Source organism: Hibiscus syriacus, unplaced genomic scaffold (genome assembly GCF_006381635.1).
Source record: "Hibiscus syriacus cultivar Baekdansim isolate YM2019G1 unplaced genomic scaffold, ASM638163v2 tig00110472_pilon, whole genome shotgun sequence".
In the NCBI taxonomy this organism is placed as follows: domain Eukaryota; kingdom Viridiplantae; phylum Streptophyta; class Magnoliopsida; order Malvales; family Malvaceae; genus Hibiscus; species Hibiscus syriacus.
In genome coordinates, this window is record NW_024062752.1 from 2552747 (window position 1) to 2561986 (window position 9240).

At 33.0% G+C, this 9240-nt stretch overlaps 1 protein-coding gene across 1 annotated transcript; it reads left to right on the forward strand.

Moving 5' to 3' along the window:
• Nucleotides 1–1387: 1387 nt before the first annotated feature.
• On the forward strand, nucleotides 1388–3703 carry LOC120127650 (9-cis-epoxycarotenoid dioxygenase NCED1, chloroplastic-like). Its single transcript, XM_039145511.1, has 2 exons — nucleotides 1388–1472; nucleotides 1539–3703. Exon 2 carries the CDS (start codon nucleotides 1557–1559, stop codon nucleotides 3363–3365), a length of 1809 nt encoding a protein of 602 aa, XP_039001442.1. The 5' UTR covers nucleotides 1388–1472; nucleotides 1539–1556; the 3' UTR covers nucleotides 3366–3703.
• The last annotated feature ends 5537 nt before the right edge of the window (nucleotides 3704–9240 follow it).

A 9240-nucleotide genomic window follows, 5' to 3' on the forward strand; every position in this document is an offset into this window, starting at 1 on the left:
TTTATGATTATATTTTTAGTATAAAACTAAATTTTCAAAAGTTTAAATCTTGCTAAAATCATATTAGTTGCAAATAAAACTGTAAATATAAATAAAATGATATATATAGCGTTAAGATCCAGTTATACAATATAAAATTCTTTAGTTTTATATATATTTAGGACCATTAAAAAGATGAAAATAGATTACTATAATTGACTCATTTTTTTCAGTTAATATTTTATTATTTTATAATTTTAATCTCAATCTTCTATTTTCATTCATTTAATGATTTTAAATATATTTAAAACTAATTTTTTTTATATTATGTTTGTTGGAGAAGGAGATGGAGAGCAAGAGTGGAAGCGTGTGGGACAAATGATGTGACTTAGATTTGGAGGTTGAAAAGCAGCAAACGCCACGTGTTTCCCTAAACCACTCTCGTTTGAGGACGCAACGCGGGGTTAGACGTGGTCTACCCTCCCTATCTATAGTGCCCTGCTCCAATATTCCATTACTCTTTTTATTTTCTTTCGAACACCAATAGCTGCTATTAATGTTACAAACAAAATACTTAACCATCTCATTAAATATTAAAAATGTTTAATTTAATTTTAAAAACTATTCAATTGATTTTTTTTTATAAAAATTTAATAAATAATAACACTTATATTTTTTTACTCTTATTTATCTCATTTTCTGCATTTATCAAAATAAATATATCAATAATTTTTATGAATAATTTTATCATTTTATATAATTTAACATGTGGTCAAGCTTATATCATAAAGATATGTGCTTAGTCAACATGAGACAAAAACTTGACAAATTAAATTTCAGAAATATAAATATAAAATTTCAAAAAATTTAATTAAAACTCTTAATTTTATTACCATTAAAATTTGATCTAAAAGATTTAAGTTCGAATAATTATATCTATACGATGTGTATGTTATTGATAAATTAAATTTATTTTAAATAGATATTATCTCATAGTTATCTCAAATTATTTAAAAAATAATTAATAGTCTATAAATTTTAGACATCATAACCTTAAATTCTTATAGATAAATAATAAATACCTTTATAAAGGAACTACTCTCTTTCCCTATAAACAATAATGCTCTACCTCTATAAACAAAACCATTCTATATATGATACCAACCAATAAGCATTTTTCCTTTTTTTTATACCTTTATAAAGGTGGAGGAGGTGATCGTGTCAAAGGATTAAGCAAATATGTCCGGCAAACCCCTCACACTGGTCTTCTAATTAACTTTAAAAGCTCTGCCTGGAGTGGGCCCCATATTTACTACTCAAATGCAACACGTGGTGTCCTCTTACATGTCTCTAGTGGACCTCTTCCCCTCTTTCCATTCTCTATATATACCTTCTTCTCTCTCCCCAACACTCACTCCATTCCTCCCCCGCATTTTCTCTTCAACCAAACATTACCTAAGCAAACAAAAAGCACACATTTCTCATATAAAGTATAATCCCTGGTTTTCTTATTTGTTATTCTTTCTGAAAGCCAATCAAGTTTCACTTATTCATTCCAGAACATAGTAGCTGGCCCTATGGCTTCTTCATCAGCATCATCAGTTGCTAGTGGCAGCTGTTGTCTTAAGGCTAAACTCCCTGTTTCAAGTTCAAAATCAGCTTCTTCCTCTATAGCTTTCAAGAGGGGGAATGACAGAAAACCCTACATTTCGTGTTCTCTTCAGACTCCTTCCATTCTTCATTTTCCTAAAAAACAATCACCTGTTTTCCCTCCATCGCCTTCTTCCAGTCCTTCCACGAAGCATGTTTCTTCTGACGATGAGAAAGCTCAATCACAGCAATGGAATCCCTTGCAGAGAACGGCGGCTATGGCTTTAGATGCAGTAGAGAATGCTTTAGTCTCTCACGAGCGTCGGCATCCTTTGCCGAAAACAGCTGACCCCAGAGTTCAAATCGCCGGGAACTTTGGGCCTGTCTCTGAGCAGCCAGTCAAGCAGAGACTCGCTGTTATCGGCACAATCCCGGAATGTATACAGGGTGTCTACGCTCGAAACGGGGCGAACCCACTTCATGAGCCGGTGGCCGGACACCATTTCTTCGATGGGGATGGGATGGTTCATGCGGTTCAGTTCAAAAATGGCTCAGCTAGCTACGCTTGTAGGTTCACTGAAACGAACCGTCTTGTTCAAGAACGATCTTTTGGGCGTCCGGTTTTCCCCAAGGCCATAGGTGAACTCCATGGACACTCAGGCATAGCTAGGCTGTTACTTTTCTACGCTCGAGGCTTATTCGGACTCGTCGATCCGAGCCATGGTACCGGTGTTGCGAATGCTGGACTAGTTTACTTCAACGGTCACCTTCTCGCCATGTCGGAAGATGATTTGCCTTACCATGTTCGTATCACACAGTCCGGTGACTTGAAAACCGTTGGCAGATATGATTTTGATGAACAATTAAAGTCTACAATGATTGCTCACCCCAAAGTTGATCCACAAACGGGTGAATTCTTTGCTCTCAGCTATGATGTTATCCAAAAGCCATATCTTAAGTACTTCAAATTCGCACCCGATGGTAAGAAATCACCCGATGTCGAAATCCCGGTTGATGGTCCAACAATGATGCACGATTTCGCAATCACCGAGAATTTTGTGGTGATCCCGGACCAGCAAGTAGTTTTCAAATTGGGTGAAATGGTTCATGGTGGTTCACCAGTTGTGTATGACAAGAACAAGGTGTCAAGGTTTGGTGTATTAGACAAGAATGCCATTGATGCGTCCGGGATTAAATGGATTGAGGCACCTGATTGCTTCTGTTTCCATCTTTGGAATGCATGGGAAGAGCCGGAGACCGATGAAGTTGTTGTGATCGGTTCTTGCATGACGCCTCCGGATTCCATTTTCAACGAATGTGAAGAGAATCTCAAGAGTGTTCTGTCCGAAATTCGATTGAATTTGAAGACCGGAAAATCTACTCGCCGTGCCATCATCTCGGAATCCGAGCAAGTTAACTTGGAGGCAGGGATGGTAAACAAGAACTTACTCGGAAGAAAAACCCGGTATGCATATTTAGCTCTAGCCGAGCCTTGGCCTAAAGTGTCAGGATTCGCCAAAGTCGACCTCTCCACCGGCGAGGTTAACAAGTATATCTACGGAGAGCAAAGGTATGGTGGCGAGCCTTTGTTCTTTCCTCGAAATCCCGATTCGCCGGATGAAGACGACGGCTATATTTTGGCTTTCGTCCACGACGAAAAGACCTGGAAATCAGAACTGCAGATAGTGAACGCCATGGATTTAAAGCTAGAAGCGACGGTTCAACTTCCGTCTCGAGTTCCATACGGCTTTCATGGAACATTCGTGAGCTCAAAGGACTTGGAAAAACAGGCCTAATTCCATCAGCCATTTTCGATGCTTGAAAAGGAGAGATTTACCAGAGGGATGCTTTGCATAGGATTGTCCCCGGAATCTCTTCCTCTGTTTTTGGGATTAGTCCCACACTTTTACAACACGCTTTTGGTTATATTTTAAGGTGAAAAGATTTTGAGAAACACAGCTTGTAGCTTTTGACCATCGAAGCTCACCTGGTTTCTGCTTATTGTCTCACTGTGCGTTCATTAAACAGTACATAAAATTATAGGAAAAGTTAGTATTTCCTCTGTAATTCTCTGTTTCCGTGTGAATACTTGAAATCTACAGTAAATGATATATTTCTTTATACCATTTGTTTATTACCATTAAATATCTACCCTGTACCAGAAAAATGCCTGGATTGTTTATATTTCCATAGACAGCCGACAATACAAGTCAATTTGGTTTAACATCTCTAGTGGCTGGTCTGGTTTGACAAAAGACAACCAAGTTGAAATTTTTAGAAACAATGAGCAAATAAGAATACAGCACGGTTAAATGCTAAATCATTCAAGGAAAAACGACAGATTGGACATTTTTTAATGCTTTTTTTTTTGTTCTCTCTGAAGTCCTGCAAGTTGTTAAGTACTATAACCCTTTTTGTTAGAATTTCTCTTCTTCAAGTTTCATCTGATTTGATCATGCAAATCGTAAAAGCTCTCAACTTGGACAGTTGATGATTTTCATGTCAACTTCATTAGTCCTTCGAGTGTCAGAACAACTTGAAAATGTTAATAATTTAGATTTCCCGTCATGAAAAGAGAGGTTATCTTTTACACATTTCGTTTATAGAACGGTAATAATATATATTTAAAAGATTAAGACATTATATTCTTAAGTACAGCTTTCCTGCCAATTTTCCTAGTTCTCTTTTTTTTTCACTACTCCGTTGGTCTTCTTTTTATATCTTTGTTGGTTTATGTTGGTAGTATATAGATGATATTTATTATTATTTTTATTTTTTTATTTTAATAATTCTATTTTTATAATACAATCATTTGTTTTTATGACATATTTTTCTCTATCTTTTGGGATAGTTTCAATCTTCTTTATCTATTGTTTTGACTGTTGTCTTTCTTTTATTTTTTTCATGATTGGATTTGATGTCATCTTGGCTTATTAAGATGATGTTTATTTTTAATCATGTTGATTTTTCATTTTTTGACAATCAAATTGGATTTGGATACGTGGTTCAAAGATAGTTTTCACACGACACTTGATTTTGATTTGCGATTGTTTGTGGTCTTTAAGTATAGTTTGATCCCTTGATGTGTTTCGTGGCAATGCAATCAGATTTGTTCATATTTATATTTTGTTCATTTTTTTAGATGAGTTTTTAACATTTTTCTTGTATGGTTCATATATGATCGCAATTGACTACTTTTTATATCAATAGTTATAAAAATGTCTTAATAATGTGTTTAGTATACATTTAATTGTAATCATTATTATAATTTTAAATATTTTATCTTTTTTTTAATAAAATTGAAAACTTCTACTTGTATAAAAAAATAATTCATTTAACTTAGAAATATTTTCTTTGGAGTAATAATCGTTTATCATTAGTAAGATTTTTCTTTCCTAGTAGTATAAATGCTATTCCCATATGTATATAATTAGATATTGTATATATAATTTAGATATTGTATAATTAGATAATTTAGATATTTTATAATTTGTTATTCTTAAAAATGGTATTCTATAATTAGATTTTAATAAAATTGACAGTTTTAATTTGTATAAAAATAATAAATGTTATTTCCAAATAGTGTAAATGTTATTCCCAAATAGTAAGAAATACATTCATATATAATTTAGATATTGTATAATTAGATAATTTTATATTATAATATCATTAAAATAATATATTTTGTTTATATATCTTTTTATTGTATTTTTTAAATAGATAACTAAATATTTAGATATAAAATTTATTTTTAAAACTATTTAATAATTTAGTATATTAATAATATTTTTTAATTGTTGATAGACCTGGATCTAAACTCACACACCTAAGTAGATTACGCTTTTCAAACTTGGGCCACTAAGGGAGAAGAAAAGTCTCTTAACCACAAGACAAATTAATATTAAAATTTTAATTTTCTAAAAAGAAAATATATCATCAGAACAATTTTAACTTAACAAAATAATGGTACATTCTAATGATTTATCATATAATATTATATCTTAGAAATTTTATTTTAAAAAATAATCTTACATTACATTACATGTTGAATTGTCGAATGCGATGTACGGGGATAGAATTTTGGTCGTGAATTATTGTTTATCTATCCATGAAACTTAATAATTGTGGGAGACTTCAAGCTTTTCTCTACACTTTATTACTAGTGTCGAAACAGTTGGAGGGTCCATATATCCCAATACAAAGTTATTTCATTGTCACTAGCCACTACAAAGCTATAAAAAATGGGGTATGGGATAGCTGCTCTATCTGTATGAGTTAGGATAACTGTCCTTTGCTTCCTGCTTATGTTCATTGGAACTGGTTGGCCCAAAGCTCAAAAGTAATGGAGTTGTTTTGTTTTTATATCCTAGGACCAATGCTCAAACATGCAATCAGCAACTTCATACATATGATTATCGTGTTCTGTCCCGGTCATCATGGTTTAAATTAAACATGAAATTGATTCAAGTAGTCATAATTTAAAAGTAAAATTTAATAAATTTAAGATTTAAATCTTCTGATATTTATAATTTGTTTTCGAATATGGATCACGACGCCATTTTTTCTGTATAATGATGTTACATCCTTTATACTGAAAAAGAGAACAAAGAAATCAGTTAGTTTATAATGGACCTGGGAAGGGGACGCAGGGAAAAGAGAGATGATATTTCAGGTGAAATAAAGTGATGATGAATAAGGGAGTGTACATAATGCCTATTCTGGGAGGGTATATCCTTAAAAACCAATGTTGACATGCAATGGCATAAAAAATAGATTTTTTTTATAAAATTAGTCTGATAATAAACGAAGATAATATAAATGAAAATTATTTTTAAAAGTTAATAACATGACCACTTACGATAGTGCTTGCATCATGCAACGCCTCACCCACATGGTTGCCGGCATTCATAAACGTTTTATTGTGTACGTAAAATGAAAAATATCCCCAAAAATAATAAGGAATCATATATGCATTTGACATTTAATGAATGAAAATAATGTTTTAAAGGTGAAGCGATTTAACGTGAGGAATGAGTATTGGCAGCAAATGGAAAGGAGAAATAGACAAATTGATCAAAAACCGCCGCCTACCCACATACGAAGCAACTGAACTGAGAGGAATGCTTAAATGCAGACATCAATGGTTGATGAAGACAAGTTTGCTTAGAAGTTGGGGAAATATGGCAAAGCAAATTGGAATTGTGACCCTTTCTATGAAGTGGATGCCTTTGATGAGATGTGTTTGATTAGTGACCTCAAATTAATTTTCCTGGGACATTTGGCTTTTTTATTATGTTGAGGAATATTTTTCGATTTTTTTTGTTGAAATTTTACATGTGAGATAATTGGTCAAAACTCTCTACAATAATTAGTATTATAGTGTGTATGTGTAGTTTTAATCTCGAGATTTTATTTTTTATATTTAAAGTGTTGGGAAATAAAGCAAGAACGAGTAATTTCCCTATAACAATATTAGTGAGAATGCGAAATAAAAACTGAAAAATAATACCCGAAATTGATATCGGAGTTCAGCCAATTTTGCATACGTCTCCGGACTAATGCAGATCTTTTACTAAAGAGAGAAAATTTACAGGTGTTTACAAAACACTCACAATAAAGCTCTCTAGTATTGGGAGAAAGAAATGATTTGGGATGATTTTGAAGCTAAATTTGCTAAGGTATTTATAGTTGAAGCTTAAGGACTAATCTTATAAATATCCTAAAGTGCATGGACTAAATTTCAATTTCCCTTTACCATTTTTCAGCATTAGCAACCCTTTTTTTAATTTTTTCCCGGTGCATATTCGATGCATTTAAAGCATCGAAAATCAGTCTGACTTTTAACAATCTCCCACTTAAAGACTGATTTTAATCTGTCTTCACACATTGATCAATGCATCAGCATTTCTGGTCTTATTATTCTAGCATGCCAACTGAAGCTGAACACAACTTCAGTTTGTCTGTAGTCACTATCTTGTAAACCGACTTGTTATTGGACAGTTTCTCCGTGGTTGTCTTGTCCCTCAACGTCTTGGCTCCATTCGACTCTTGTTCACTATTCTTTGAAGGATTGTTCATCACTTGAACATCCTCGGTAGCCCCTGCTTCGACCCTTCTCTTACGATGGTCTCTGAAGCCATGTTCTCTACACGAACATGCTCAGCAAACTCCTTGGACATGGACAACTCCTCTTGCACTTGCTTCATCATAGCACTCTGGTTCACCATTGTCAGTCAACAACAAGTAGTGCAAAGAAGGCGAATAACAATGGGTTGATTTAGGAATACTGGAGGAGCGTCTTAGTTCAGGTGTGCCTGGTTCTTCTTGAACTCCTTCAGGACTGATCTGAACATCATTTCCAGAAATCTCATCGAATTCAACAAATTCCTTTGTTTCAGCTTTGGTGTTAAAGCTACTTGATTCTATGGTTGACCTGTCTTTATACATCACATTTTTATTGAAAATGACATCTCTGCTTCTGATGATCTTTCGATTTTCGTAGTTCCAAAATCGGTAACCGAACTCATCACCACCATAACCAACAAATACACATTTGTTGGACTTAGCATCAATTTTACTTCTTTCAGCAGAATTTATGTGTACATAAAAAATACAACCAAACACTCTTAAGTGTGAAAGATTTATTTCTTTATTGCTCCAAACTTCCTATGATAATATGTGTATGTGTAGTTTTAATCTCGAGATTTTATTTTTTTTATATTTTAAGTAGGTGTATGAAGTTTCTCGTATAAAGTTCACACATTTCAAAGTATCATACGAAGAGCAACGTGTTTCAAGGATTGCTTGTACACGAAAAATTTAAACTTGCACATAGTGGGATGTCGCTTCACCCTATGAGGACACCCACCACTTTACTATTCATATACTATATATGCACTCCCAACTTACGACATCACCATTACGATGCCCTCAAAAGGTTATCATATACCTCTTCATTATTTCATTGAGACACAATAATCTTAATCACAATTAGAGCTGTGCAACTTGAAAACTTGTGATGTGTTTACTTATTAATGAAATATAATAAAAGTAAATATTAAAGATGTATAGGGATAAAGCATCGAGACTGTAACCCGATATAGATCCCTATTTACGTAATTTCGTTTATCATATAAATTCAATTAATATAGCAAGATTTTAGTTCGATTATTATCGTTTTTATTATAATATTTTATAAATTGTAGATTGTTATATCTTTAAAGATGATATTCGAAAACTATCATTATTCTGTCTATCAATGACTTCTGATGAACTTTCGCTTATTAGAACTTTTAAGGAATCTACATCCTTCATACACGGGCCTTCAATCTAATTGTAATGCAAAAACAAGCCCCCTGACATGCTCACATAACTTATTTTATCGAAAATTGAGATTTAACGAATAAATGTATCTAACTTATTGAACTACAAATAACCATAATAACCATATATCTGACATTACCATACTAAGGTCACTATAAATATCCCTCAACACAACTAAGAGAGGGACCGAAACATTCTACAATCTATATCTAATTTTCTTCTTCTTCATGATGCAATCTCTCTCATAAAAGAATATTGATCAATGATTATCTCTTCAACAGGGGTGAAACTAAGAATTTATTAAAACGAGAGTTAAAGTATTTTTTTTTTATTTTTTATAAATATATA

What these genes read in the sequence shown, in the direction of transcription:
- LOC120127650 (XM_039145511.1), top strand. Translation starts at nt 1,557, where the DNA reads ATGGCTTCTTCATCAGCATCATCAGTTGCTAGTGGCAGCTGTTGTCTT.